Source organism: Schizophyllum commune (genome assembly GCF_000143185.2).
Source record: "Schizophyllum commune H4-8 unplaced genomic scaffold SCHCOscaffold_3, whole genome shotgun sequence".
NCBI classification, from domain to species: Eukaryota; Fungi; Basidiomycota; class Agaricomycetes; order Agaricales; family Schizophyllaceae; genus Schizophyllum; species Schizophyllum commune.
In genome coordinates, this window is record NW_026089540.1 from 3,418,994 (window position 1) to 3,446,229 (window position 27,236).

Below are 27,236 nucleotides of genomic sequence, written 5' to 3' on the forward strand. Positions count from 1 at the left end.
GATCGGGAATACTACTCCAATACGAACTGCACAATAAGCTCGGAGCCTCGGTCACTTCGATCTTTGGGGCTTGCTGCGCGTGGTAACAGGCCGGTGCAATCTTCGGGTTGGTATCTACACGATTCATTACGCGTCATCATATACGACCGTGGCAGGAGATCTGATGAGAGAAAGATCAGGTCTTATGTTGCCATCCTCATTCGAAGGCGCGCACCTCTTCGCTACCCCCTGACGGCAAGAGAGAGCGAAGAACTTGATGAGCATTCGTCGGAGGCAAGTACTGGAACGAAACGTACCTTCTCGATCCAGCACATTTGAGCCTGGAGTTCCGTTAATCCGAAGCGCAAGATATTCTCGTGATCGAAATGGTAATACGCGCGGCCCTTGTTGCCGTAGGTCAGGGGCAAGTTCTGCATTACTCTGCTGGCATCGGCCTGTACGGTGCAAAGGCGTGCATAGCTCTCTGCAAATGCGGTCAGCGACATAAATCGATGCGACATCCAAGCCGCTGACCGGGCTCAACATCGCGCCACTGATAATTCTGGGAAAGCCCGGGCCCGCGATAGACGTAAATACGACACTCGACGGACTTCGCGTCCATAGGATTCGTAAAAGACTGGTAGAATGATCTTCTGAACTCTTGGGTTTCCGTCACTAGAGTGCCCTGTAGACGGATGAGAAGGCGAAAGGACAGAGATGTGAGTTCCCCTCATGCCTTCTGAAGTATCGGGAAGAATATCCCGCCTATCCGCCGCTCGCCGGTGACGTCGTCGATGTATGATTTAGCGCGACGTCTGGCATGGTCCGGTATACTCTGCTGGTATCGCTGACTTCCGCAGACGCCGTATGTAAACTTAGCCACGCGCGCCGTAACCCGGTGATCAAGAACATATAGTACGCCACCATCTGCGACCGCTTTGTTGCTGAAAGGGAATTACGATGTCGTTACGCTCGAATATAACATTACTCACATGTGGCTATCAGGCCGGCAGACGTCCATTCCCAGCTGGGAAAGGCTCTCGCGCAACTGGGCATAGAGGTACGTCGACGCCGCGAATCCGCCGACAAGGAAAATGGACTGTGGGTGTCCTTGAGAACGACGTGTGCTTGGTTCAAACATTGAGCTTACCGGAGCTGTCAGCTTGGCCTCTTCACGCTGGCGCAAGACAGCCTGGGCTATCGCGGACACGGACGGCTGGAAGAACTTGGCCATGTCGGCGCTGTAGAGCAAGTGAGACGCTGATCTACTAGATATATAACATGATGCCTTACCCAGCAATGACGAGCCTGCCTCCGCGTATGTTGTACGCCGTGTCACTGTCACCCATTCCGCCAAACTTGACGTACGCCGGCGTCTTCGCGTTCTTGAAGGTCTGCTTGGTCGTCTTATCGAAGGTATCCGCGATGTCCGCTGCGCGATCGAAGTATCTTGAGCCTTTGAGGCGGTCTGAGGGTTCTGTCAGACCTTATCCGAGCGGAAAACAGAGCGGGTCACGTACCCTTGATATATGTCTGCGCGTTGCGCGTAACCATGATTGCACCCTTGAAGAGACCTGCGGTTGCGTTTTTCGTCAGAACCTGACATCCTTTGCAGTTCGACGAAGACTCACACTGCGCCGGTGCACTTTCTACGTACGAGACCTTCTGTCCGCCTTTCTGCCGCGTATACGCACTCAAATCAATCGTTCCGCCGCCCGCATCGACAATGATGAGGCCATTGTCGGCCTGACATCGACTTGTTAGGCATGAGCAGTTCACAACTAAGAAGACCGCACCTTGACACCCTCGGAGATGAGGCCTTTGCTCAAGCAGAAGTGCAAGCTCGCCTCACCTTCCGTCACGAACGAGACGCGCGCACGCCCAGAGTCGCTGTCCGGCACGAGCTTCGCTTGTATCGCCGACAGACGCATGAGCGATTGCTGACTGCCCTCCCAGCCGTTCGGATGGGTAAGTACAAAGTCGATGTTCTCGGCGACCGACGACCAGAGCTGAGCGCCGCCGGGGTGCGTCTCCTGAATGTAATCTCGCGCGCACTTGAACATATAGGCCAGGAAGTCGGAGAAGACGTCGACGACGGTCTTGTTTGGCGGAAGGGGTGGAAGGGTCGACAGCTCCTGCCTGGGATCAGACGCGCGGGGCCGAAGATGCAACTTGAACCTGTCGTCATAGCAGTCAGCAAGAATCCGTGAAGAGCGGGACTGAGCACGCACCATTCCGATCGTGTCCAGCCCTCGTCTGCCGCTCGCAGGATCGTCTCCTCCTCGAGAGTTTCCGCCCCGACGGCGCGGATATTGCCTTTCGTATCGTAGAGAATGATCGTCGGGATTTTGGAGTCCCCGCCAGCGTGCTCCTGCGCGGGAAAGCTGCAAGCAAATGTCAGTGGAAACGACAACAAGAGGTTTACATGGCGGTCATACCGGTTCACCCCGAAGACTTGGGGGACCTGCCCGGGATCCAAGATGCTGAGGAAACATGATAAGTTAGTATCGCATGAGCATCACAGCAAAGTACCTGTAGGAGACACCGCTGAACGTGGTGCCGATGTCGATGGCCATGAGGAGCTTCCGTACGGTTCCACCATAAGGTCTGCGAGCGGTCATGGCGGATGGTTGAACAAGAGGGTGTCGAGGACGACGAGACGTCGAGAGGCCACGGCGCTTTTTATACGGCCTACTAGGAAAGAGAAGCCTCTGTGAATCCCGCTGCGGCTATTAGTACAATCGTGTTCGGGATTTTGAGCCCCAAAATTCGAACGTACCAGCCTTGTCCCGAGCAGTGACAGCGTTGCGCGTACGCTCCATCCTCCCAAAAAGCCTTGCACATTTCATGATATTTGGCCTTCTTTCTTCTGCTTGGTCCAGAATCATGTCGAGCGGAGCAAGTCCTGAAGTACCGATGTGAGCGCTCGTTACATAACATCCCGTCCGAGAAACTTACCAGGCCTTTCTAGAGATCGAGGTCGCCTACGGCCCAGTGGCGAGCGGCGTGCGCGCTCTCATTCACGACGCTCAGAGCATACGAGCTTTCAGCGCGAGCACAACCACGGGCAGGACAGAGCATCTCGGCGAAGCCATGCGAGGACGACGGCCGCGATGACCGAGCGCATCATCGCCGACGCTGCAGTCATAGACAACCACCGGGACCTACGCCCGGAAGAGGTGGCGCCGGATCGCCGCAGTCGTCGCTCGCAAACCTCGGCGGCGATCGCTGCCAACGACGCTGGCGCACAGACCGGGAGGGCACTGGCTGCTATCCGACGCGAAGCCAGCGCCCAGTACGAGCAGGTCGCTTCGATGAACAGCGCTCTTCGCGAGGAGAATACATCGTTGAGGAACGAGGCGCAGCGACTCACCGTCGCTCTCCAGTCTGCGGAAGTAGAGAGGGATAGCGCTGATCGAGAGCTGGGGCGCGCGCGTCAACTCTTGCAGGCACGTACAGAAGAGTTGGCCGCAATCCAGAGCGTGTTGGGCCGGGTCGACCAGCTGTCGGAGCGCGACGTTGTGCGCAAAGTCGAGGAGCTCAACGAGGAGGTGTTTCAGCTATCAGCGCTCATGGCTGACAGCCTCGAGCCCTCCGCGAGCGATAGGCAGGATCGAGAGCGCGTGTCAGAGGCGAAGGATGCCGTCTTTGACAGACTCGGAGAAGTTGTCTACGGCGCTTTGAAAGTCAATGACGACGCTTTACGCCAGGCCGCGGTCCAGGTCGCGCTTCAAGCTACTGCTGCCAAGTGGAGTGGAAGCGTTGTCGGAAGGTGGTCGCTCGGCGCCGGTGAGTTCGACAAACGCATGAGTCGTCTGTATGCTGTGATCCGTCAGAAGGGTGAGCTGCTTCTTCATCTGGGGAGGTTACCACTGAATAGATTGTAGAAGGATATGCGGCGGCCGCGCGGTGGAAATCTGTCACTCGTCAGAGTATACGCGAAGCTGAAAGGGTGACCGACCAGGCTCTGAAGGATGGTCTTCATGCAACGATGCAGACGGTGCTTGACGCGTCGGGATACAAGATCTCCGGCGAGCAGATTAACGGCAGCACCGACGCGTCCGCTATAAACGAAGCAGTCGAGGCAGTCGTACGCTTGTCGACAGCTCTCAGAGGCGATATCAGCGCCATCACTTCGACCGAGCTGGAGATACGGCTGTCTCGCCCGGGAGACTTGTACGACGACACAGTCATGGAGGCCGATGAAGAGAGCCGGTGCGGTTCCCCTGTCGCTTGTGGTGTATCTCTTGGTATTGCGAGGACGAGTAGAGGCTCGGAGACTCGTGCCCTCCTGAAGTCGAAGGTGGTTCTCGTGTCTGCATTCGCGTCGCCCCGTGACAATTGACGCAGGTGTCAGTCGTCGAACTAAAAGTATTCCTGCTGAGCGTATCATTACGTACTCAAATATTTGCATGAATTGTACTCAGGCTGAATAACACATACTTTGATAAAGTTTCTTGCCGACGTCGCGGGTTCGCGCAAGGACATGCGGAGAACATTGAGCACAAAATAAGAGAGAATTATCTTAAAGTGCGACAGCCTTGAAAATGGGGTTCAACAGCATGACGGGCGCAGACAGGCCAACGATGAACTCGGAAAACGTGACGGCCACGCGAATGTGTGACAAGGTCACAGTGGACCCACAAAGAACAGCAGATATATACAATGACATCCATTCAGATACAGTGCACATTCGATGAAGCCAGGACGGCCACCCCTCTGCTATAGATCAACAATCCCCTCCTTCTCAACCCCTAAAGTCGAAATATCCGACCTCCCCTCATTTACATCTTATAACTGGAGAAGAACGCGACCAGATGCTGGGGCGCAGTTGCCGCGCGCGAGAGCGCCATCTTACGCACCGCGGGCTCAAGCTCATGATCCACGTAGTACGCAACCTAAGGTACGAGGTTCATGCAGAAAAGGCTCGGCAGCGGGCAGAGCAGGTTCCGTGGCGTGAGCTTTCCCTCCACCTGGCCCCGCCGCGAGTCAAGGCTTTGAGGAGGCCCTGCGTGAACTTCAGACGAGGCGAGACGGAGTGTGGAGCGTCGGGAGTAGCGAAGAGGTCGGCCAGGTGACATTCAGAGCCGTCAGGCTGGTGAGTTGCTTGTACGTGCCGATCCATCGGCCGACGGAGGGACTGCGAGCAACTCATGATGTTCGACAATCAGCAGCCCTCCTCAAGCAATCTCCGCAAGGAAAGGCAAGCAATAGAAATACCATCATGCCGCAATGGAATCGCAGAAAGAATAAGTCGTATCAGTAGTGATGTATTGGGTCAGGCATTGACAGCAACATCTAGACGAAGGCACGGGTCGGGATATACGCCCCCTTCAAGTTCATCTTGCGCGTATACTACGATTATCATACCTCAGTTGGATCCTTCCCCCAAGTCAGAATTTCTAGCATCCGCCCCGAATATCTCTCCCTTTCCTGATAGGAGCTGAACGTGAGCAGACGCTGGGGCCCCGTTTCCGCGCGAGAGAGTGCCATCCTGCGAACTGCAGGGATCACATCTTTGCTCTTAGTCTCCCAGTTTTGGATCACCATATGCATGTGAGCAAGATTCGGCAGGGGGCAGGATGCGTTGGGTGGCGTGAGTGCGCCGTCTACGTCGACCTCGCCGCGGGTCATGGCGTCGACAAGGGCCTTCGTGATGAGCTTTCCGGGTTTGGTCTCCTCGAGCCTCAGATACGAAAGGTTCGGAAGGGCACGAAGCGTCGCGAGTAGCGAAGGGGTTGGCCACTTGACCTCCAGGACCGACAGCTGGGTAAGCTTTGTGTACGTTCCAATCCGATGTGCGACGGACAGCCCGTGCGTAGGGTGATCGTCCGCCTTCCGCAGGTCGCGGTCGATAGTCAAGCTCGAGAGTTGCGGTGCGTCGATCGAGGAGACCAGCTCCATCGCCTTCATCCGGCACGTCAGCTCGGTGAGTTGGGGCATGCTGACGACCGGAAGAACGTCGGGCGTCATGTAAAAAGTACCCCCGAAGTGCGGCAGAGACAGGCTCAGCCTCTTGAGCGTATTGGCATTCTGCTCGAGGAGGGGCACGAAGCGCGCGACGCTGCCGTCGGAATGGTCGGCGAAAATGGCCAGATCGGTGAGGCGCCAGCTGTTGGGGAAGCGCAAGGGAGATGATCCTCCGCGGACGCGCCGGACCTGGATGTCGACGGTGCGAAGCATTGGCGCGTAGGATAAGGCGGTCAGAAGGTGGCCCTTGTCGTCCGAGCCGGGCACCTGGTCGGGCTCGAGCACCTCGTGCTTCAGATACAGGGCGACCAGCGAAGAGCAGACAACCGGGCGAGGGGTCATGACCCGGAAATACGAGGAGTTGAGCTCCAACCTGAGCGTCCGCCAGCGGTAGCTCAGAGTCTGTAGGTGCTCCCAGGATTTCGTCGGCTTGTCTGCATTCTCGGCGCACGGCCATTGGTGGACAAAGCGCACGTCCAGAGGGCGATCGCCCGCAAGTTCGAGCTCGCGCACGAGAGTATCGTGAGCCTCGGCAGGCTCGGAAGGCCAGAGCGAAATACTCGTCCAGAGCGCTGTCGTACCGAGCGCCACGGCTCTCCATCTGTGGCAGACGCGAGAGAAGGTGAAGTCGGGCCTGATGCGGGGGAATCGTGGGCTGTCGTGCACGACGTAGAAGAGGAAAATTTCGGCCAGAATTTCGTTAGGAAGGCGTCGTACTGGGGAGAGGATTGCGTTATTCAGTTGTTTTTGATGCTCGGCGCGATGAAGGAGCTCGCTAAGCTCGATGAGCATCGGTTGAAGGATGTCGACCTGTCGCTCGATTGCCGTAGCAAACCCCGCGACCGAGCTCCCCAAACCAGGATCGGAGGGAGAGCAAGCGTCGCCACTACGAAGTGCCTGAATATTCACGAGTCGCCCGCAGTCGTTCAGGATAGCTCGGAGGGTGGCCGACTCCTTCACGACTCCAGGCGACGATATAGAGCCCAAAGGGATCGCTGAGGTCGAGTTTCGAGGCATGGCAAGGTGCTTCGTTGAAAAGGTGTTAGTGGAAGATGATGGGAAAGTGAGAGTTGGGTGTTCATGGTACTAGGGGGTTTATATGAGACCCCATCGGTGACGCGCAGCAATGAACAAAAACATACCTGAAAGGAAGTCCAACAAACGTCGAGGCCATGCACGCCTCGTGGTCCTTCATTTCCGGCAGTACGTTGCTGGGTGGCTCTCGCGGTATGTTTCCCCGCTCCATCGAGAACGCACCTCGGAGTTATAGCCCAATCGTTCGATCCTCCGCCGAGAAATCCCAGAGCAAATAGATAGGTGCGTGCGTAAATCGTGTCTACGGTAGTGTACGGATATGCAGGATAGTCCATGATGAACAGAGTATGCTGGCCTACAACAATACTGCAGTCATGCAATAGATAGTACAGTCAAACAACATCACGACGCGCGACCGCGCAGCCACTTTATTACCTTTACCTCCCCCACGGCGTTGAGTATGGCGGCGCCTGATACCCCTGCTGCCCCTGCTGCCAGTTCCCGTTGCCGGTGTGCGGCACCGGGTCGTAGGCCTGCACCGGCTGGGAGGGGTATGCCTCCTGGTACGCCGGCGGCGGCGGACGGAACCCGCCCTGCGGCGCCAGCGGGACATAGCGGCCCTTTGCCCCGTGCCTCCGGCGCCAGAAGAGGAAGACAGCGTACGCGATTAGACCAAGCGCGAGCGTGCCGATGACAGCCGCAAGCGCGATGATGTAGGGCTGCTTGGAGGGCTTGGTGGACGACGAGTTGTCGCTTGACGCGGGTTGCGCGGAGAGGGTGTTGTCTCCGGCGTTCGCGTCGCCTCGTAAGCGGACGTTCACGAAGTCGGAGTGCGCTGGAAAAACGTGTGAGTGGAAAAGTACTGGTGCGAAAGGTGCGCGTATACCTTCGCCCTTGTCCGTGATAGACAGGAACTGGATGTAAGGATCGGCCTTCTTGTCCTTTTGATCGACCAAGAAGTCGCCGTAGTCGAAGAGCGCGTAAACGTTCCGCACTAAGGAGGATGAGCAAAAGGCAACGAACAGGTGCAATATGCAACGTACAGAAGGACATTCCCAAGATCATGTCGTAGTTGGGGCTGTCGCCGGTCTCGAAGGATATAGGTTGGAACTGATACGCGGTCAGCTGGAAGCAGATAATAGGAAGGATAAACTGACAGTCCCTATACAGCTGTCAACGCCTTCCGAGTTCTGCACTCCCGTAATACCAACAGCACCAGGATCGAGTGTCGTATCCATGGGATGAATCGGATACTCTTGGCCGGAGAACTTGAAGGTGAGGTTGACCTCGGTAGTACATGGCACGATCCACGTTGCCCCCACACCAGACACATTCACGTACTCTGCACCGGAGAAGCGTCCGTAGATGGCGTCGGCAACATTTCGCGGGACTTGACTTAGGGAGAAGCCTATTAGACATGTTAGCGTGGCTACGCCGCTCGAGGAAGAAGCCGCGCACCGGTGTCGATCACCGCGGTCGGCTGCTTCTTATTCTGTGTCTCATCGACCTCAGTATGGACCTTGATGCTCTTCCCGTCGGGGCCAATGATGCCGCCGGCATCGATGAGGACCTGGAAGTGTTGGTCGCCTGACTCGCGCACGGGGACCTCGGTAACATCAAGCTTCGGCTGTTTCTCGATGTCGGTGTAGTTGTCAAGGATCGAGCCGACGGTGAGGTCGCCAGGGAAGGTGTCCGTCGGGTCTAAGAGCGGTGATGAGATCAGGGAGTGGAGGGAGTAGTAGTCAACACACCGTCTAACCGGCCGAGAAGGACGGTGATGTAGTTCGGCGTGGAGGTGTTCTGCGTAAAGATGCTATCGAGGACGGCCATGCCCTTGTCGCTTCCGAGCTCGACGTAGACATTGGAGCCCGAGTTGGGTCCCAGGCCGATGAGGCCCTTGTCCTTTGGGTTTTCCTTGTCGGGGGTGACCTCGACTGTAAAGCGGTTAGGCGCGAGCGACTAGAGGGGAACGACACGCACTGAACGCCTGATCGGGGATGGTGAAGCCAGCGAACTCGAGCTCGGCGGTCTTGATAGGACCTTGAGGGGATGGGTGAGCGGGGGACTAACGACTGAGGCACAAGCTAGCGCACCTTCGACAGCACCGACAGCGTACGTGACGCCGCTCTTCTTGCCCGTGTCCTTGGCGTTGTTCACGCTGCCCGCGACCCACAAGTCCGAGCTGAATACCACACAGATCAGCAAGATGTCGATCCTGTGGATGCGGGCACGCACCTGCCCGTGTCGATCAGGACCTCGTAGTCGTCTCCGCCCAGCGTCACGTTCGTGTAGTAGCTGATGTCCGCCGAGTTCGTGAGCGGCGACGAGCCCGCCAAGTTTCCCCGCCGTGCGAGGGGTGCATCCGCGGGGGACCGCACTCGCCCTTGCATGCGGACATGGTACGCACTCGCCTCGAGGGCGAGGGTAGTCAGGGCCGCCAGGAAAGCGCCTCTCATTACGCCGAAAGCTGTCGTGACCGAGTAGGATGAAGGATCGTGTAGGATGAGAACGGATAGAGAGTCGAAATCAGGAAGCCACCCGCAGAACTGGCGGGCCCCTCGTTGTTCTTGTCAAGCAGGAGACGGGGCGCGGCCGGCCCAAGCTCCCGGGCGGAACGCGTCACAGACTGCACTGCATCGCGGCGTTGATCAATACGGGGCTCACATGTCACGGACAGTCACCTCCGTCGACGAGGTCCCTCACCGAAGCGAGCGCGCAGGAGGGACTGGACTGCGAGGAGAGCAAGGAACGAGGCAGCGCGTCCTGTCTGCTTTGATCATGGCGCGTGGTTGGATGACGATGGGGGTTGGGAGCAGCGCCTCGTCTGCCTGCTGCTCGCTCGCGTCGCTTGTCGCTGTCGGCACACGCGCGATGACGTCGTGGGAGGTGCGGGGCGAACGCGGCCGACTTCTTATGCGTGGGCCGCGGACTTGGCTCGGCGACGCTGGCTGGCACGACTGCACGCATCGCTCGATAGCCGCTGGCTCTCGCCGTCACCTCGCCGCCGCCTCGCCGCCGTCTCGCCAGCTACCCCGCACGCCTCGCCAGAGACCCTGGCCGTGACGTGACCGAACATCAACCGTCGCGCTGCCTTTTTGGGCGATTTTGCGAGAGGCGACAAGTCTTTCCCCCGTTTTCCGCATCTCGCGAACGGGCAGGGCTAGCGCCTTCGGGTAAGGACTGGCGGGTAGGTGTGGGTGATGGGAGATGGTTCCCCAGCCCGCTTCCCCCTCCAATTTTTCCTCCTCTTTTCCGATCCCTGGGAAGGTTTCCCAAAGCGTGACATTTCGCTTGCATAAATTGTGGCGGTCGTGCTTCTTCACCGTTCGACGTCGCTCAAGCGTGGGCACTCTGTTCTCCTCATCTACCTTCGCTCCACCAACTTATTTCACCCCTCCCTTTCCTCTTCTGCCCTCCCCCTCCTCCCCTCTCCTCGTCACTCTTAGCTGCCAAGTATTTACCCCACCGGCTCATTTCCGTCCCATCAGTCCAGGCTCCGGCACACGCTGTCGACCCATTCTTTTTCCTTTTGGTCCAGACACCCGCGTCGTACGAGCATCTCAACTACAAAAGGTGCAGAGGCCGAGCTCGGTGGTCAGCTTCCCTCCCACTCGTGAGCTTGTCACTAGATTTCTCTTTGAGGTTTACGTTTTGTGTGTATAATACAGCCCGCGGGTGTGGGTAAGGGGGGCGATGGTGAGCTACTATGCCCAAGCAGTCAACTCAAGTGATGAGAAGTTGAGGGCGAGACCGAGCGCAGGAGCTCGTCATCCTCAATAATCTCGCCAGCCTGCAGGATGTCTGCACGATTATCGTACCAATACATAATATCACTTGCTCACACGGTCAACTAGAACACCTAGCAAGCCATAGTGATGTTGAGAACATCAGGAGGCTAGGCCGAGGGTGCAGACATGTCCGTTACTCAACAATCGAGGCAGACCAGACCTCCGTTCTGGACCGAGTCCTTGACAGTGTGAGCAAAGCTCCTCAACGGTGCGAGTCCAGCCTGTGCAAATTCAGGTCCTCGACGGCAGACTCGTGCCCCATATTCCCGTCACGTACGACTCTGATGCATCTCGGGCGGCTCGCATGGGAAAGGTGGTGTCTTCCACGCCGCCAGAGAAGTGTCCTCCCCACCAAGCCACGCAAAAACCAAAGACACAGTCAACAGAGGCAGGGTCCTCGATACCAAGTCACCCAAGCCATCCAAGGCAGAGTCGCCCGCCCCATCGGAAGCAAGAATGGGGGTCAGGGAGCGGTCGGCGGAAGCCCAAATCCGAGGAGAAAATATTTTGTGGCGTTGGCGCATCTAGTTGTGGTGTCTAGTATCTAGTTGTGGCGTTCAGTGTCCAGTTGTGATGTTCGGACTCTTTCAGCACGTAAGCGAAGTCCGCGAGCGTGCGGGCGTGATCGAAGGGCATCTGGGTGTGGTCGGAGAGCATCTGGGTGTGGTCAGAGAGCATCTAGGCATGGTCTGTGATCTTGCAGACATGCCGACAACTCTCTAGCTCGGACGAGGGTCGGAGGTTGAGCGGGGACCCACTCGAGGTTGAGCGAGAGCTCGAACAAGGTCGAGCGGGAACTCGTACAAGGTTGAGCGAGAACTCGTACGAGGTCAAGCAAGAACTTGTAAGAGGTTGAGCAAGGACTCAAACTCAGGCAGAAATCAGATGAACAGGAGAGCTTGGAAGAAGGCTTGAAGTCGGGCTTGGGGACAGCGAGCACGACATAGAGGTGCAGGCTGAAAGCAAGAAGGCCGTGTTGGGAGTGGTCGGCGGAAGGCCGAATCCGAGGAGAAAATGAATTTGTGGCGTCTGACCGTGTAGTCGAGACCCTAGGCCTTCAACCTCGGACGAGGGCTTGTCGTCAGGAGAGAACAGGAAAAGTCGAATGAAGGCTTGAAGTCGGGCTTGGGGATGGCATACACGCGATGAGGAAAGCGAGGTTATGATCGAGAGCAAGAAGACCACATCAAGAGTGGTCGGCGGATGTCGAAATCTGGGGAGAAAATATACTCGACGTGGCCGAGCTTCTACTAGGGGTAGGGTGCGAGGATCACGGAGAGGGTATGTACAGCGGTAAGGACAAAGTCGAAGAGGACCTCAACAGCTCTAAGTTAGCCGCTTCGAGCAGAGACGTGACGCTTAGCGCTACCCCTCCCAGCCTTCTCCGGACCCGCGCTCATCTTCCTCAACTCGCTCGCCAGATATCCACTCGTCGCCTAGCGCCACAGCCTACGCGATTCCCATCAGCACAAGATCCTTGAGCAGAGATCACACCACGCACCATTTACACGCTTGTCGGACAGCGAGACATCTACGCAGCGCCTGGAACGAGTCCCGCGAGCTGAAAGGTCGGTGAAGGGCGCGAGTGCGCTGGAAGGACGAGACGAGGGGAGACGACAACGAGGGGATGATATTGCTGACCCCGCGAGGAGAAGCCGGACGGCGCATGGCATGAGGAATGCGGCGCCGAAGCGCCGCCCATGTACTCATCCGAGTCCCATCTCCTGTCAAAAGCGACTTTCGCTCGACGTCATCTCGACGACTCTGGAACGTTGTGAGCGAGAAAGAACTCTGAGCAAAATCACACCACGTGCCTGATTTACCCGGACGGCGATATGGATACCCCACACCGGGACCGCTCCTCGTGTTCTGCCGGGGACGAAGGGCAACTCGTCGGCGATGCGAGCAGGGCGCGCGAAGACGGCTCGCGGGAGGTGGGGTGTGGTGAGAGTGATACATGTGGCTGAGGGTGTGCTATCCACTGATGAGCGATGGGATATTGTGATACGAGCAACAGACGCACCTTTACTTCCTCACAATGAACGAAGCATGCGGCGCTTCCAGCCGCTACTCGTGGACCCAGCACTATTTGCCTCGTGGTGTGGACTTGCTCTCCGACCACGTCAGTGACCTGTCGGCACTCATAAGCTTCGGGCAGCGAGGTAGACAGCAGGAAACACACCGTATCTACCTGACCCGCAAATGACAATCCATATACTCGTTGCTCGAGTCTCCCTCGGCGAATGAACTTCGTATCTGCGGTCGGGAAGCGCGCGCTGCGCACGGGGAGGTCCGGCGGAAGGTGGAATGCGGCGATGAGGAGGAGGAGAATGCGATAGCTGCGCTCGAGTCAGATACGCAGAGGTTGAGGTGTGAGGGCAGGACGCACAACGAGCTTTTGATGAACAGACTCCCAAGCGCGGGCCTCGACGCGCTCCTTCGGATGTTGATGTCTCGCTTCGCGAACATCTTCGACGCCTAGAGCATCGTGAGCGCCGAGAACGAGGGCCGAGAGCATAGTACGCACCGAATCATCCCGCTCGATGGACCGAGAGGTATGTCTTCGTGGAGTTCCGATTCCGCGAGACGAGCTAAGCAGGATGTCAAGCTGGGACTGGTGAGAACGCGGGTGGTAAATACGCGAGCGGAGAGGGACTTTGAGCTAGCGCAGAAGTCAGGCATGACCACAAGGAAGCAGAGAACACAAGTTTGTCCCCGCTGCCGTCGGTTTGCCATGGCGTGAGTAACAGGAAGATGTCGATTGCTCGGGATCGCATCCGAGGTCGAGTCCCTAAAAAATGAACGCCTAGACACCGGCCTCGGAGGGAAGACGTACCCAACACGTGGCTCGCAGGGTCGGAGGGAAGAGGCGGGGAATTACTCTAGATGGAAGGGCTTAATGGACGAGGCCCGCGGGGAAGTGATCATCAGTAATAAGATGTGATAATCAAGAATCACAGTGGGGACAATCTCCCCGCGGATTTCGTGCCTGATATCGCACAGGGGTGGCCCCGGGAGGGGGAATGTGCAGCAGCCTTCGTGACAAAAGCCTTGTATACGCGAAGCTATCACAGTGACTTGTGAGGTTGATTATCCGAGTCTGAGAGTCATAGCGCCAGTTCATGAGGGCGGCAGAGGCCCCGAGCACGACGCGCGGAGGACGAGAAGCGACGCGGGGGTCGACGATGACGGTTGAGATCAACAAGCGCGCAATAGGCGCCCGTCTCCATCCCGCTCCGCCGGACTTCGGCATTTGCCGACCACTCTTGTCCCTCGCGTCCTCCTCGATTCGCGCTCATCGACGTCGCCCCCCGCGTCGGCGACGCATGCATCCTCTTCGTCGCTGGGAGTGGTGTCTATCGTGCAATAATGAAATGAATATCGCGTTTGGACCACCCGCATCTTTTGAACGCGCGTCCGGCAGCGCGGAGCGCGATCTGCAGCCTACAACACGTATCCCCCATTAGGTCGGCGGTGACGATGGGCTCAGATGACTTCACTGTACGCGTCTGACAAGTTATAACGAGAGTGGGACGTGCCGATGAGAAAACCTGACCATCTGGCCTACCTGCGGAGGAAGTTGGGTCGAATCCGGCATACTCAGGATATGATTCGAAGGTCCCTCGGTGCGCGCCAACCACCATTCTCAAGTTTTGCGCTAATTGACCAATCCATTCCATCCACTTTAGCCGCCGCTTCTCTATATATCTGACGCGGAGAGCGTGCAAACACGCTCTCTGTCGTGCATAAACCCCTCACTCACCATCTCCACACCATCCCATTCAGCCTCACCGCGTATACCGCCCCCTATCTCTCACAGGTAACCCTCATCATCTTTACTTCAAGTTGTCAAGCAGGCGCTGTCTAACTATCGCACAGACGACACGAAGACACCTGATCTCGTCTTTTCTCCCTCCGGCGGACCATTCCCCCATCCCCCTCGTCTATTCCTTCCGGCGCATCTTCGCTTCCGGACCACGAGGTCTAGGCGCCGTAAATACTCATCCGGTAATGCGAGTCTCAGCGGATCTGGAGACCGCGCCTCGTTCTCGTTCTCGCTCGACGTCCGGCTTCAACCTTGGCGGAGGAGGAACACGACTTTTACCTCCCGCCCCTGCAAAGATGACCTTGAAACCATGTCTGCAACGACGCATACACGTGTCCTACCGCCGCCGGGACGAGTGAGCGATTGAGGAGGTGGGGGACGCGCGCCGAAAGCGCGACGTCTCTTGCTGAGGCTCAAAGCCTTCCGAATGGAGATCCAGCGTGATGGCGCCGACTCTGCTTTTTTTGCGCGGTTCGCGCCCTCCCGCGTCTTCCTCACTCCCGTCACGGGTCACACCCCGCCTCGCGCATCATTTGCGAGTCGACTCTGGGCTCGCGAGCGGTCGTCGCGCTCGTCGAGGCGAGCAGTTCACGCTGAAAGCCAGGACAGCGTAACACGCCGACAGGCGCCCGGCGGACCCGTGTCGTCCCGTCCGACCTCCCGGACGCGGTCCTCCCATCCCGCCTCAGTACGTCTCGACCGAATTTTGCGCGCTCTCACTGACATTCATGCAGGGCAACGGCGGAAGATTGAATGCGCGCGCTCTGCGCATATTCCCCAATCTTCCGACTTTGCTTGGACGAGTCCCGGCCGCGCGTCGCCGAGGCCACGTCCATTTGATGGCGGACTTTGGTCTGGAAGATGCGGCGGAAGTATTGTGCGCCGTTGCGGTGTCGCGCGTCGTATAAGAGGCGGCAAATTCGACTGCTTCAATCAGCATCCCAGCTACTTTCTCCCTCCCATCCACCCCTCCTCACGACTATCACGACCCTCTACTCTCTTCATTTGCTTTGTAAGTTGCTCTTCTTTTTCCCTCCTTCGTTGTTGAGCCCTGACCAGCCTTTAGAGCCCTTTGCCGTCGCTTCGACTGACATGGCAGGTCATCGAGTCTGCTGCCCTTCGACACCGTATTCATTTTCTCTTATAGCAAAATCAATCTACATATATGTGAGTAAGCGCCTTCGCTTCCTCGTCTACTCGTCTGCTAGCTGATGGTGTCTACTGTACAGGTCCCTCTTCCTTCCGCGCACCATCAATCGACACCAAACGCACTCTCCACGTTTGGTAGCTCTTTCGCCTCGGTCTACCTCGCAGTTAGGTAACCTTTCGTTCTCTCCCTTCTCATTCACTTCTGACGCCTTCTCAGGTAGCGAGGACGCATCCTCTGCTCCCTACAAGACCAATAGTTATTGACTACGACTCGGAGGGCCGAGACGCGGCAGGGACCCAGACTGCCTAGGGGCCGGGTGTGGACGGAGTCTGCGGACCGATCTAGCACTCCCGGTGGTGCGATATCAGGTTTTTATTTTTGCAAGGTACGCGATTGATTATATACCTGTTCAGTCGTCGCCGTGAGCGGTCTCGGGTTTCCCTCTTTTCTCGCTTAGTTTCTTATTTGCTGACCGGATTTTTTACAGGCCTCACGAAGTCATTGGCGACGACGATGCCGTCTCGGTAAGACCGCGCGTGAGCTTTCCCTGCGCGCCAATGTCGACCTCGGAGGGCGAAGTGTCGTGCTTCTCGGTGAGTAGGCGACGTTTCTCGTCGTTTCCTACGGCTTCTGCTGACCGCGACGCTAGGCGACATCGTGCTGGCGACCTAACCAATGTCCTGCGGCCCTTCTCCGCCACCACGTTGGGTGATCTAGTCGACGTGTAAGGTGCATGATCACGCCCTTTACCGTCATGCCTCGCTGACCAACCACACAGATGACGACGCGCAACATTTCAAGAGCAGCGCAAGGTCGGCAACCCTTACCCCTACCCCATTGTACCCTGCCCCTCTCGTCGCCCACCTGCGTCTCGACCGTGCGCCTCGTCCCCTTCTCCCCCAAGAAAGACTCATTCCAGGCCCCAGACCGACGCCCGTCACCCCCCTCTCTACGACTGCGGCATCGAGAAGGTACGCGCGACAGCCCCTTCGTCGTATCACGCTAATCGTATGACTCAGACTTCATGCCTCCTTTGCTGCAGGGCTGCGAGGGGAGGCGGTCTCCCCCATAACGGTGCGTCCCCCAAAAACGGCGATATCTCGCCACCTTGAGATCATGCTGACCCCTTTCGTAGACCATTTGTCGGCACCCTCTCGCGATGGACATACGTGTCCGACACGCATGCGCCGCCGCCGCCGTTGTCCCGGCAGAGCTATGCACGATCAAGCCGAGCCAGTTCTACAAGCACAAGCTCGACGAGGGTATGCTGCTGACTCGAAGGTTGGTTCGTGATGAGAGATCGTTTGCTGATCGCCTGTTATAGCTCGCTTACTCGCACTTCCAACACCCTACCCTACCCCTCACCCCTCACCCTTCCTTTGCACCGATACTCCTTCTTTCTCGCTCCCTCCCCCACCCCCTCAGTCTCCCTTCTCCCCTCACTTGCTTCGTCTCAGAGCGGAGGTGGGACCACCTTTTCTTCTCCTCGGCATCCCTCCGAAGATGGGCTCGCCCCGACTCGGCTGCAGAAATCGAGATAGCGCGACGAGGGGGTGCCCCCCTCCCACTTTTCTCACCTCAGGTGTTCGTCGGCGACGACGGCGGCGGCGCCTGTTTTCGGTGCCGACGCCACGTGCATGTTCGATTTTGAACTTCGGCGTGAACGCGACTGGCCTGCGTAGCGCGCGCGCATGAGGGGGTCGACAAAGCGCCTGGGATATGAGTCGGCAGGTTCCGAGCGCCAAAGGGGTACCTGCCACGACGTGGGTGCCTCGCCTCTTGTGGGAGCCCCTCGACTTGGGGTTTTTGTGGAACGGCCGAGGGGTCGAGGTCGAGGCTTCGCGCGCGAGACTGAGCAGATGGGAAGGGGTGTCGCTTGTACCAGATGCGGCAGGTAGGGGGCTCGCTTGCGGCCGAGAATGTGCAGCACGCGCGGGGTGCGAGGTTTGGAGGCGCGGGGAAGAGTTGACGACGGCGAGAAGGGGGTCGTGGGCCCGTAAGGTGATTCCAAGAGCGCGAGGGAGGGGGGTCTGGGAGGTTTTTGGTGGTGGCAAAGGGGCCCTTCGTGCGTAGATAATACTACCAAGGTCGTCGTTTGGATACCAATAAAAAATGACGATAAAACATGATTCTGCCTTATGTCATGATTCTGCCTTATGTTCGGGTGGTGCGCGACTTCAACGCAAGGAAGGGGTGGCCCACCCCTTCCCCTCGCTTAGGGACAGTTGTCTGACGCGAGTCTCGCCAGTTTCGGGGAATGCAGTGTCGCCTCCACTGCGTTAAGCGATCTATGCAGGCTCTCAGCTATTGTGTTCATCCCTTTCCCCTTCCCTCTCCCTTCGCATTCGAACCCCCTGCCTTTGCTCCCCTTTGCTTCCAAGTCCCACTCGCTTTCGCTTTGACTTCGCTCTCAAGAGCTCTGTCTCGCTCCCCCCCTTCCTTTTTGATTTTCATTCCCACCTTAATTTCTCTCGCTCCCCTTCTCGCTCTCCACCCCCTCCTTCTCTCCCTGTTCATCACCCTCGAGCTCCCCCTCCCCTCCCCCTCTCGACTGCTATTCTCATTTCGACGACTTACATAGGCACTTACCCTTCGCTCTTGACGCGTTCCGCGCGCATTCCTTCACCTCTCTTCGCCTCCCTCCTCCCTTCGACACAGTCCCTCCCTTCGACTCGCACTCTCTCCCTTGACTCGTCGTGTACTCCTCTCTGACTCGTCTAGCACCCCTCCCACCTTCGCACCTCACGGTCAACCTCGCATTCGAGTTCTAAATCCATTTGATTGCAAGTCTATCTATTACACAAAAAGCGTACTACAATGAGTAAGTAACACCCCTCCCCCTTCCCCCCTCACCGTCGCGAAAGGGAGCTGGGAGAGCTGGCTTCGCGTCGCCTGCCCTCGCGCCTTCGCCACCCCTCCCTTCGCGCCTTCTGCTCGCCCCCCTTCGCGCCGCCACCTCACCTCCCTTCGCCCATCCGACTCGCCCCCTTCGCACCTTCGCCTCACTCGCTCACCCCCTCCGCCCCCTTTTCGGGCTCCGCGTCGTCTTCGTTCCCTTCTCCTTGAACCCTCGCCCCCCTTTCCCCCTCCCCCTTCTCCACCCGGCGGTCGAAGCGCAGAAGCGCCGAGAAGCGCCCCTTCCCTCCTTCCCCCTTCCTCCTCTCGCCCCTTCCCTCCTTCCGTCTCTCACCCCTTCCCTCCTTCTCCGCTCCCCCTCTCCCTTCTTCCCGCGTCTCCCCGCCTTCGCGTTGTCCCCGCCCTCGCCCCTTCCCCCTTCCTTCCTTCGAAGCGCCGAAGTGCGCCCCTTCCCTCGCGTTGTCTCCTCCTTCTCGTGATCCCCCTCCTCCTCCCACCACCCTCCTCGCGCCGCCTCTCGCGTCCGCGCGCTGTCGCCCCTCCCCGCCTCGTCTCTCCCTCCGCCTGCTTGTGTTCCACTCACCCTTCTCGTGTTCCCCCTTCTCGCGTCCCCCCTCTCGCGTTCTCGCGTTCCCGTCCCCCGTCTCGCCCCCGCCTCCCACTCCCCCCGCCGCCCCCGACCTCGCCGCGCACGATCCACGCCGCCGCGCGCCCACGCCAGATACGTCTGAGTATCCAGCGCCGCGGCCGTATTCCGCGTCGGCGACGTTCCTGGGCACCTGGCTGCGCGAGAAATCGTCAGATGAAATCGGAGAAGGGGGCGTACTCACGCGCGCTCGCCCTCCCGCTCCCCCGCCGGTCGGCTGCTTCTTGTTCTGCGTCTCATCGACCTCGGTGTGGACCTGGCTGCTCTTCCCGTCTGGGCCAATGATGCCGCCGGCATCGATGAGCACCTGGAAGTGCTGGTCGCCTGACTCGCACACGGGGACCTCGGTAACTTCGAGCTTCGGTTGCTTCTCGATGTTCGTATAGTTGTCGAGGATCGAGCCGACGGTGAGATCGCCGGGGAACGTGTCGGTCGGGTCTGAGGGCGGCAATGAGATGAGCGCATGGAGGGAGTGGTAGGCAACGCACCGTCTAAACGCCCAAGGAGAACGGTGATATAGTTCGGCGTGGAGGTGTTCTGCGTGAAGATGCTGTCGAGGACGGCCATGCCCTTGTCGCTCCCGAGCTCGACGTAGACATTGGAGCCCGAGTTGGGTCCCAGGCCAATGAGGCCCTTGTCCTTTGGGTTTTCCTTGTCGGGGGTGACCTCGACTGTAAAGCGGTTAGGCGGGGGCGAGTTGGGGGGAACGACACGCACTATACGCCTGATCGGGGATGGTGAAGCCAGCGAACTCGAGCTCGGCGGTCTTGATAGGCCCTTGAGGGGGTGGGTAAGCGGGGGGAGAATGAGAGAGGAACGAGCTAGCGCACCTTCGACCGCACCGACGGCGTACGTGACGCCGCTCTTCTTGCCCGTATCCTTGGCGTTGTTCACGCTGCCTGCGACCCACAAGTCCGAGCTGTATACCGCACAGATCAGCAAGATGTCGATCCTGAGGATGCGGGCACGCACCTGCCCGTGTCGATCAGGACCTCGTAGTCGTCCCCGCCCAGCGTCACGTTCGTGTAGTAGCTGATGTCCGCCGAGTTCGTGAGCGGCGACGAGCCCGCCAAGTTTCCCCGCCGTGCGAGTGGTGCATCCGCGGGGGAACGCATCCGCCCTTGCATGCGGACATGGTACGCGCTCGCCTCGAGGGCGAGGGTCGTCAGGGCCGCCAGGAAAGCGCCTCTCATTACGCCGAAAGCTGTCCTGACCGAGAAGGATAGAGGATCGTGTAGGATGGAAAGGAATAGAGTGTCGAAATTAGGAAGCCACCCGCTGGACTGGCGGGCCCCTCGTTGTTCTTGTCAAGCTGGAGGCGGGGCGCGGCCGGCCCAAGCTACCGGGCGGAACGCGTCACAGAGTGCACTGCATCGCGGCGTTGATCAATACTAAAAGGAAAGGGGGTCCACATGTCACGGACACTCACCTCCGTCGACGAGGTCCTTCGCTCCAGCGAACCGAATGCGCAGGAGGGCCATGATTGTCTGGTCTGCGATGAGAGCAAGGAACGAGGCAGCGCGTACTGTCTACTGCCTTGGCGCGCGGCGCGCCAGATGGCCGAACGCCGACCACCGAATTGGAAATCGGAAATTTCCGAGTTCTTCACGTGGGCATTGTTCAACTCGAGCAGGTAAGGCTGTTGAACAGTCAGTAGTTGAATAGGTAGCGAGAACTGACGCAGAAACTCACTCAGGAAATTCAATGATGTCCCTGAGAGAGACATCCCTAAGCTTTCCATTTCGCATCTCGAGAAATAACCCAAGGCGCGTTTGATGTAACTTTAGAACTATGGCGGCGTACCTGAGTTCCGAGGAAGCACAGTACGTACTTCAGCGAGAGTTCTACTAGAAGAAGAGAACGGCGGCTTGATTCCGCTCTATGAGTAGCACCGTAAGAAGAGAGAGACCTGCTTTAGCGCGCTCCTTCCTGAAGGATCACGATTCTCGTGCGAGGCGGAAGGTGTATGGATGCCTCATTGGCTGGTCCTTCATTGATTTTTTCACGACTGGTAAGTAAGCCTCAAGCTTGATGATGGAAGAGAAAAACAAGAAGGGCCTCGGGATGTCTGCCGAATAACGTCGGCGCACGACATTTGTGGCGTTCGAGCAAAGGTCATAATTTCACGTGGCTCTAATGGACAAATATCAATCACGGCTTGTCCTTTTCCCTCATTGCTACTCCGCTACTCGATATATAAAGGATGATGAGACTTTCCCTCTCTTTCTTGCTCGCTCACCATCCTGTCACACGTATCGTCGCCACATAATATGATCCCTCTCGCCTCGACCGCCGATATCGTCCCCTCTCCCCAAGCGCTCCGAGAGGCGGTTGAAACGTTGCGATCCGCCTTGTACCAGTCCTCGAAGTACCTGAAAGTCGAGACACCACGCAGTAACCTCACTCGCTCTCCCTCCGACCCAAAGCTCGCAGCGTCAGTCGAGAGGTACAATACGGAAATCGAGCGCCAGGCAGACCACCTACAATCCCTTATTGCCCCTCTTCAAGACCTGCTACAACGCGCCAAACTTCAGATAACCCACAACACCGCGCTGCTCTCTGCGCACCACCGCCTACCCCAGTCGATCCTTTCCAAGATCTTCCTCCTCGTCGCCGCGCGTGAGCGTGAACTCGGCAGACCCACTTACGTCAGCCACCTTTATAACTTCACTCGCGTTTGCGACAGATGGCGAGCTGTGGCGCTCAATACGCCAGGATTGTGCACGACCTTCACGCTCTGGGATACCGAGACAGCAACACAGTACGAGATTTTTGCGCATGAACTCGAACTCACGGGCAAGTTTCCGCTCGACGTCCGCCTCCGTCAATTGAAATCGAAAACTGGATTTCAGACGATCAAAGGACCAACCGAGTCCTGGGAACTTCTCAAGAAGCAGAGCAAGCGCTGGCGATCACTGACATTGGAGATTAATTCTCAGGAGTTTCGCATCATGACGCCTTCAGATCAACCACTCGATTGCCAGTCACTGGAGGCCTTATACTTGAACCACAGCTTCTTGAGTCCAGATCCCTCTGATACAGATCCCAAATACGATCTTCCCCGCCTATTTCTCACAGTAATCTCCAATGCGACAGCGCTCCGCATTGTTCAGATAAAGGTGAATACTGTCGGGGGAGGACGGAAACAAAAAGTGTGCTTCCTCGAAAGTTGGCACCTGACCGATTTATCGCTTTGCTTCGATGATTGTGGCGACGCCACGCGCTTTCTTCCCATCTTGAAGCAACAGGCGAACACGCTAGAGAGATTGAACTTCGCTATTACCAAGATGTGGGCTCGAGGGGACGGAAAACTCGGCACACATGCGACCCTAATTTCCATGCAAAAGCTCACGGAGCTATCGTGCCGACTCGACGCAACACCGTTGATATCGTGCATCAAGGCTATCCAACTCAAGAGCCTGACAATCTACGAACACCCGGGGGTCTTGACTGACTGCAACTACAACACGGTCAGCACCGATGCCGCTGTAAAGACCGAAGACACCGCCAGGAAAGCTAACGACATCGCCGGAAAGACCAACGAAGTCGCCAACGTCGACAAAACCCCTGAACCTCTCCCTTCGGTGGCTGATCGCGTCAAGACTTACATTCATCTCACCAGCCTTTCGATTTCGAACGTGGAATGGCCGACCGACTCGCTCCTGCAAGTCCTCAGCGAGTTAAATGCTCTCAAACTCCTCAAACTCGATGAATCGGATGAAAAATATCTCGGAAAGCTCGTGACGAAGACGCTTCTCCAAAACATGAAGCCCCATGAGTGTACGCTAGTGCCCAAGCGTAACTGGACCTTTTTGATGAAGCTAGAGAAAATGCATATCACGCTTAGCTTTGCGGCCGAAAGTGACGTGGAGTTGATTGAATTGCTTCGCGAGATGGCCGACTCGCGCGTCAAGGCCGGGCTGACTACTTTCATGTCCCAATTTCGAGATCCGCAGACAACGAGAACGACGGATATATGGAGGAAGCAGAAGAAGCATATTGCAAAAAGATTGTAGTATAAGGTCTTATAGGCAAAATCATTGATGTAGATAGAAACTGCCCCAGGAGCGTCACCGAGTTGCCAGTGTTGAGCACATTTGTCACTCTTTGTGGGTCCAGCGTGACATGGTCACGATGCTAAGCAGCGAGGGCCGAGAAATATGTGGCGTTATCTTTTGTCGCTTGCTGGCTGCGCTCATCAGACCTCTTTGTCCCATTGCCAAGAGAACCTGGTCATGCCGCTGTGTATGCCTCTAATCATCAATGGAGTGACTTGACTAGTAGATGATGTGTACTTGCGAGACGCCTGACAAATAACACCTCGACGACCAAGGACTTGCGCGAGCTCGAGGATCTCGAACGAGGCCGACTTTCAATGTGGTCTATCTCACCTCACGATGATCCATGCATAGACAGGTAGACAAGGGGAAGCTTATTGATATGCAAGAATCGACAAAACGATGCAGCGCGCACAGCCACGACATTTGCATTGACCTCCCAGTGCTTTTGTTGTTGCCGGGTTCACTACATAAATCGTCGGCATCCGCTATCAGAAACAAACTCCTCCTCTTCCCGTCTTTCGACGTGCTCAACCACAAGTGAGTGTCAGAAACCGGTGGTGCGTGGTCACGCTAACAGAGTAGCTCACAGTGGCTTCATCGTTTATTTGGGCGTCGCCAAGGGTCCACGAGGCGATAGCCTCTCTGCGTTCTCATCTGGAAAGCTGCTCGAAGACGGTGACTATAGATGCCTTCCGCAGTGGTCCCGCCTACTCTCCTTCGGACCCGGGTCTCGGCCGCTTTGTCGCGCAGTCCATCGAAGTCTTCGAGGAAGGGGAGGCGATCCTTCGGCCTATCTCGAGTGGCCTACCAGATCTGGAGGATCTGGTGGACCGCGCTGAACGCCAGAAGGATCTCAACAAAGCCTTTGTCGCCCCGGTCCGACGTGTTCCTCCCGAGCTCTTATCCCAGATCTTCCTAATCGTCGTCGCGGATAGCCACCTTCTCCGCCTCCATGAAGTCCGCCTGTGTCGCAGTTTCGCGCGCGTCTGCCATGCGTGGCGTGAGTTGGCCCTCGCCACGCCCCAACTCTGGTCGAACGTCTCATTCTGGCTCAATGGAAGTGACAATTGGCAAAACCTCTTCGCGCGCGAATTGCAGCTTACACGCGACCGCCCGATCGATGTTACGCTCCAACAGCCACTTGGAGACCGTCAGCCGACTAGGTCGTGGGCCATTCTAGCATCGCAGAGCAATCGCTGGCGCGCGCTGACTGTCTATCTCGCTGGCGGAGCACTGCAGCACATCAATCCCCAGCCTCTTGTCTGTTCGTCCTTGGTCTCCATCTCCTTCAAGGACCCATGGCTGAAGCTCGGGCGCTCTGAAAACACCAATGATAACACGAGGATGCTGTTTTCCATGTTGGAAGACGCGCCCCTCCTGCGTACCGTGGAAATCCGCGTTGCTACTGCTAGGGGGTCGTATCGAATGTGCCTTCCCTCAAGCTGGAGATTGTCGGCCCTCCTCGTACAGTTCGGATACTGCGAGGACGTAAGGCGCCTACTGCCCATGGTCCAGCAATATTCCCGCACCCTGGAGACGCTTGACTTTGCTATCGGGAGAACAGAGCCGGGATTGATGCCCCTTGGGCCCGGCCTTTCTTTGCCGCAGCTGACTGAACTGATCTGTGGTACCCACGGTTCGCAACTCATTCGGCACGTTAAAGCACCAAAGCTACGCTTCTTGCACATCGTACAGCACCTGGAGGATTTATGCAACGCACCGTTCCCGGATATCCTTTCTACCGCGCAGTACGTGTCCTGCTTCAAGAGTCTTCGGGAGCTCCATCTCCGCAATGTATCTTGGTCAACAGATTCGCTCATCGACACCCTGAACGAACTCACCAACCTCGAATGCCTTCGGATGCTGGAGAGCGGCCACGAATATTCGGGCAAGCTCGTCACACGGGAGCTCTTTGAGCGCCTGACACGCGGTGGTGTCGACGCCGACGACAAAGTCATAGATCATGACCACCTTTGCCCTCTTCCGAATCTGACCACAATGACCGTTACTGTCCATTGTCCTGTCGCCGAGGACGATGCTCTGATACCCGCGGCACGACGTATGGCTCTTTCGCGCGCGAAGGTGGAAGGCGAGAGGCTGGTGCGACTAGCAGTATTTTCTTTTCGCTACCGCATGTCGCAGGATAGCGATAGGTGGACAAGTATATCCTTGGAATTATTGTAGGCGATTGTCATCCTAGACAATAGAACCGAAAGCTGGGGGACTGTACATATTACGTAAACAAGTTGTGGGTCCGAAACCGGAAATCGCCGAATGGCGCTTGTTCCCGACTTCCATGCACAGACCTCGCACACACAATCGACCGACGACTTGAAGTAGCTGCTCCAGCGCACGATGTAGGACTTTAAGCAGAGCATAGCGGGGGAATACGAGAACTCTCAATATGTATCTACCTCGGAACAAACGGCGAGCGCTATTCGGGGACAATGAAGACGTCGGACTTGATCAGGGTATGTTTCTGCGACGTCCCCTGGTCTCTGACGAGCCCCAATGAGATACCGCACCCAACAGTACTGCCTTTGCGCTTCTGAGCAGCGTCTTCGACCTCCATGGTCGCGCTGTAGTAGGCTTGGCCGGGGCGAGGGTGAATGGTGCTGAGCTGAGTGGACGTGATACCAATGCTGATATCGCGTCGCAGCTGCAGTGTCAGGCGAACGACGGCCTGGGCTCCCTCTTGGAGTGCCTGCTGGAGGTCGGCGTCGCCTTTGACATTCTTCGGGACGCATGCAGCCGCCTTGGTCACGACATCGACCGCGTTGCAGAGGGAAGTAACAAGTTTGATCTCATCATCTCCGTCGGATGCGAGGAGACTCTTCTGTGTGATGACTCTCCAGCGCTTCGCTACGTCGGGTTTCTCTATTGAAGGTATAAGTCCATCGATCACGCATTCGTATGAAGACTTACCGCTCTGGCGTACAATCTTGTGCAGATGCCTCGCGTACCTGTCAACATATATATTCTCGGTCCATCGCTGGATATGTGTCTGACTCCAGTGCGTAGCAGCAGCCTGCATGGCTACCTGAAGCAGACCCAGCCGAGCGTCTTCTTCGCCGCTAGAAAGCCCTTTACAAATATACTCGCCAATCGCTTTACTAGCAACCTCTTGTGCTTCTACCGTGCCACGTCCGACGGTCGCCAGCTGCACGCTGTCAGCGAGTTGCGCGGAGAGCTGGAAGATCTCCTCGTTGAGCGTCTCCACACGAGTCGCGATGTCGCGCTCGGACAGCTCATCGGCCGGGCCAAAGAAGGCCTGCGCGGCCGCGAGCTCTGTGGTGCGCGCTTGCAGGAGCTGGCGCGTGCCCTTGAGTTCCGCCTCCGCCCGCGCCGCGCGTTCGCGCTCCGTCGCCATTATTCCCAGAAGCCTCTTGTTCTGTGCGCGACTTTCCGACTCGACATGATGAATGTGTTGCGCATGACGCTGCTCTGCGTCTTGAAGGGCGGCAAAGCGCTGCTCTGACTCCTTGCGCGCTGCTTCGAGAGCTCGTCGCAGATGCGCGACTTCGCCGTCGTCCGTTTGGCGCCCTGGCGGTGTCGACCCAGGCGCCGTACCGTTCGAGTGGCGGACCTGAGGGGGGATCGCCGAGGGCTTCACCGTCGCGACTCCCGCGTACGAGGGAAGCCTGGCTGGCGGTGTGCTCGTCGCCGACTCTGCTGGCGGCCCTTTCTTCGACTGCACGACGCGAGGCAGCTCCGAGGGAGGCCCAAGCCCTTTCGCTCCGTCTTCCGCCCTTCTTACGTATACGCGTAAGTTCTGGCGGCCTGAAAGTCTGGCTATCTGACTCACCCTGGCATTCCAGTGTTCTCCTGAGGCCTCATAATACCTGGAGAGAAGACGTATAACAGCTTCCCGAGTGTCTTCATATACAGCGCGATGGCCGACAACCTGCACGCGATGGCTAATGAG

The 27,236-nt window shown here is 57.5% G+C and overlaps 10 protein-coding genes across 10 annotated transcripts; 4 read left to right on the forward strand and 6 right to left on the reverse strand.

Annotated features, from left to right (window-relative positions):
* Window positions 1–221: 221 nt before the first annotated feature.
* SCHCODRAFT_01111076 (uncharacterized protein) lies at window positions 222–2,600 on the reverse strand (the record flags this gene model as incomplete). The annotated part of the gene is made up of 12 exons (XM_003034673.1): window positions 222–463; window positions 514–708; window positions 793–923; window positions 972–1,078; window positions 1,130–1,220; window positions 1,273–1,447; window positions 1,500–1,553; window positions 1,611–1,725; window positions 1,776–2,157; window positions 2,211–2,363; window positions 2,418–2,462; window positions 2,512–2,600. 12 exons carry the CDS (start codon window positions 2,598–2,600, stop codon window positions 222–224), a joined length of 1,779 nt encoding a protein of 592 aa, XP_003034719.1.
* A 492-nt stretch (window positions 2,601–3,092) lies between these two features.
* On the forward strand, window positions 3,093–4,324 carry SCHCODRAFT_02570849 (uncharacterized protein; the record flags this gene model as incomplete). Its single annotated transcript, XM_003034071.1, has 2 exons — window positions 3,093–3,768; window positions 3,867–4,324. The coding sequence occupies 2 exons, from the start codon at window positions 3,093–3,095 to the stop codon at window positions 4,322–4,324; spliced, it is 1,134 nt and encodes a 377-aa protein (XP_003034117.1).
* A 439-nt stretch (window positions 4,325–4,763) lies between these two features.
* On the reverse strand, window positions 4,764–6,966 carry SCHCODRAFT_02570852 (uncharacterized protein; the record flags this gene model as incomplete). The annotated part of the gene is made up of 2 exons (XM_003034674.2): window positions 4,764–4,853; window positions 5,494–6,966. The coding sequence occupies 2 exons, from the start codon at window positions 6,964–6,966 to the stop codon at window positions 4,764–4,766; spliced, it is 1,563 nt and encodes a 520-aa protein (XP_003034720.2).
* A 277-nt stretch (window positions 6,967–7,243) lies between these two features.
* SCHCODRAFT_02616983 (acid protease) lies at window positions 7,244–9,576 on the reverse strand. Its single transcript, XM_003034675.2, has 9 exons — window positions 9,220–9,576; window positions 9,078–9,166; window positions 8,965–9,024; window positions 8,736–8,918; window positions 8,443–8,685; window positions 8,142–8,392; window positions 8,028–8,094; window positions 7,871–7,978; window positions 7,244–7,819 (listed from the first exon to the last, which is right to left on the reverse strand). Exons 1-9 carry the CDS (start codon window positions 9,438–9,440, stop codon window positions 7,422–7,424), a joined length of 1,620 nt encoding a protein of 539 aa, XP_003034721.1. The 5' UTR covers window positions 9,441–9,576; the 3' UTR covers window positions 7,244–7,421.
* Window positions 9,577–12,208: 2,632 nt separating this feature from the next.
* Window positions 12,209–13,549, reverse strand: SCHCODRAFT_01177145 (uncharacterized protein; the record flags this gene model as incomplete). Its single annotated transcript, XM_003034676.2, has 8 exons — window positions 12,209–12,221; window positions 12,274–12,536; window positions 12,596–12,753; window positions 12,810–12,903; window positions 12,955–13,111; window positions 13,162–13,250; window positions 13,300–13,434; window positions 13,478–13,549. 8 exons carry the CDS (start codon window positions 13,547–13,549, stop codon window positions 12,209–12,211), a joined length of 981 nt encoding a protein of 326 aa, XP_003034722.1.
* A 1,476-nt stretch (window positions 13,550–15,025) lies between these two features.
* Window positions 15,026–17,289, forward strand: SCHCODRAFT_02492396 (uncharacterized protein; the record flags this gene model as incomplete). Its single annotated transcript, XM_003034072.2, has 14 exons — window positions 15,026–15,286; window positions 15,333–15,475; window positions 15,536–15,610; window positions 15,746–15,769; window positions 15,828–15,916; window positions 15,965–16,003; window positions 16,058–16,133; window positions 16,236–16,272; window positions 16,328–16,341; window positions 16,398–16,456; window positions 16,527–16,719; window positions 16,768–16,822; window positions 16,884–17,029; window positions 17,073–17,289. The coding sequence occupies 14 exons, from the start codon at window positions 15,026–15,028 to the stop codon at window positions 17,287–17,289; spliced, it is 1,428 nt and encodes a 475-aa protein (XP_003034118.1).
* Window positions 17,290–18,507: 1,218 nt separating this feature from the next.
* On the reverse strand, window positions 18,508–20,569 carry SCHCODRAFT_02616991 (uncharacterized protein). Its single transcript, XM_050344781.1, has 3 exons — window positions 20,223–20,569; window positions 19,739–20,169; window positions 18,508–19,688 (listed from the first exon to the last, which is right to left on the reverse strand). The coding sequence occupies exons 1-3, from the start codon at window positions 20,441–20,443 to the stop codon at window positions 18,751–18,753; spliced, it is 1,590 nt and encodes a 529-aa protein (XP_050201912.1). The 5' UTR covers window positions 20,444–20,569; the 3' UTR covers window positions 18,508–18,750.
* Window positions 20,570–21,520: 951 nt separating this feature from the next.
* On the forward strand, window positions 21,521–23,266 carry SCHCODRAFT_01177143 (uncharacterized protein; the record flags this gene model as incomplete). Its single annotated transcript, XM_003034073.1, has 1 exon — window positions 21,521–23,266. One exon carries the CDS (start codon window positions 21,521–21,523, stop codon window positions 23,264–23,266), a length of 1,746 nt encoding a protein of 581 aa, XP_003034119.1.
* A 424-nt stretch (window positions 23,267–23,690) lies between these two features.
* On the forward strand, window positions 23,691–25,495 carry SCHCODRAFT_02725950 (uncharacterized protein; the record flags this gene model as incomplete). Its single annotated transcript, XM_003034074.2, has 3 exons — window positions 23,691–23,848; window positions 23,901–23,932; window positions 23,997–25,495. 3 exons carry the CDS (start codon window positions 23,691–23,693, stop codon window positions 25,493–25,495), a joined length of 1,689 nt encoding a protein of 562 aa, XP_003034120.1.
* A 250-nt stretch (window positions 25,496–25,745) lies between these two features.
* On the reverse strand, window positions 25,746–27,148 carry SCHCODRAFT_02491112 (uncharacterized protein; the record flags this gene model as incomplete). The annotated part of the gene is made up of 2 exons (XM_003034678.2): window positions 25,746–27,060; window positions 27,117–27,148. 2 exons carry the CDS (start codon window positions 27,146–27,148, stop codon window positions 25,746–25,748), a joined length of 1,347 nt encoding a protein of 448 aa, XP_003034724.1.
* Window positions 27,149–27,236: the final 88 nt, after the last annotated feature.

Bases quoted from the DNA above. Each gene is read 5' to 3' on its own strand.
- SCHCODRAFT_02616983 (XM_003034675.2), bottom strand. From the start codon at position 9,440: ATGAGAGGCGCTTTCCTGGCGGCCCTGACTACCCTCGCCCTCGAGGCG. The intron at 9,025-9,077 runs GTGCGCTAGCTT...CATCCCCTCAAG, and splicing joins CGCTGTCGGTGCTGTCGAAG to GTCCTATCAAGACCGCCGAG. The intron at 7,979-8,027 runs GTACGTTGCATA...CATCCTCCTTAG, and splicing joins GATCTTGGGAATGTCCTTCT to TGCGGAACGTTTACGCGCTC.
- SCHCODRAFT_02616991 (XM_050344781.1), bottom strand. From the start codon at position 20,443: ATGAGAGGCGCTTTCCTGGCGGCCCTGACGACCCTCGCCCTCGAGGCG. The intron at 20,170-20,222 runs GTGCGTGCCCGC...TGCGGTATACAG, and splicing joins GTCCTGATCGACACGGGCAG to CTCGGACTTGTGGGTCGCAG. The intron at 19,689-19,738 runs GTGCGTTGCCTA...TGCCGCCCTCAG, and splicing joins TCTCCTTGGGCGTTTAGACG to ACCCGACCGACACGTTCCCC.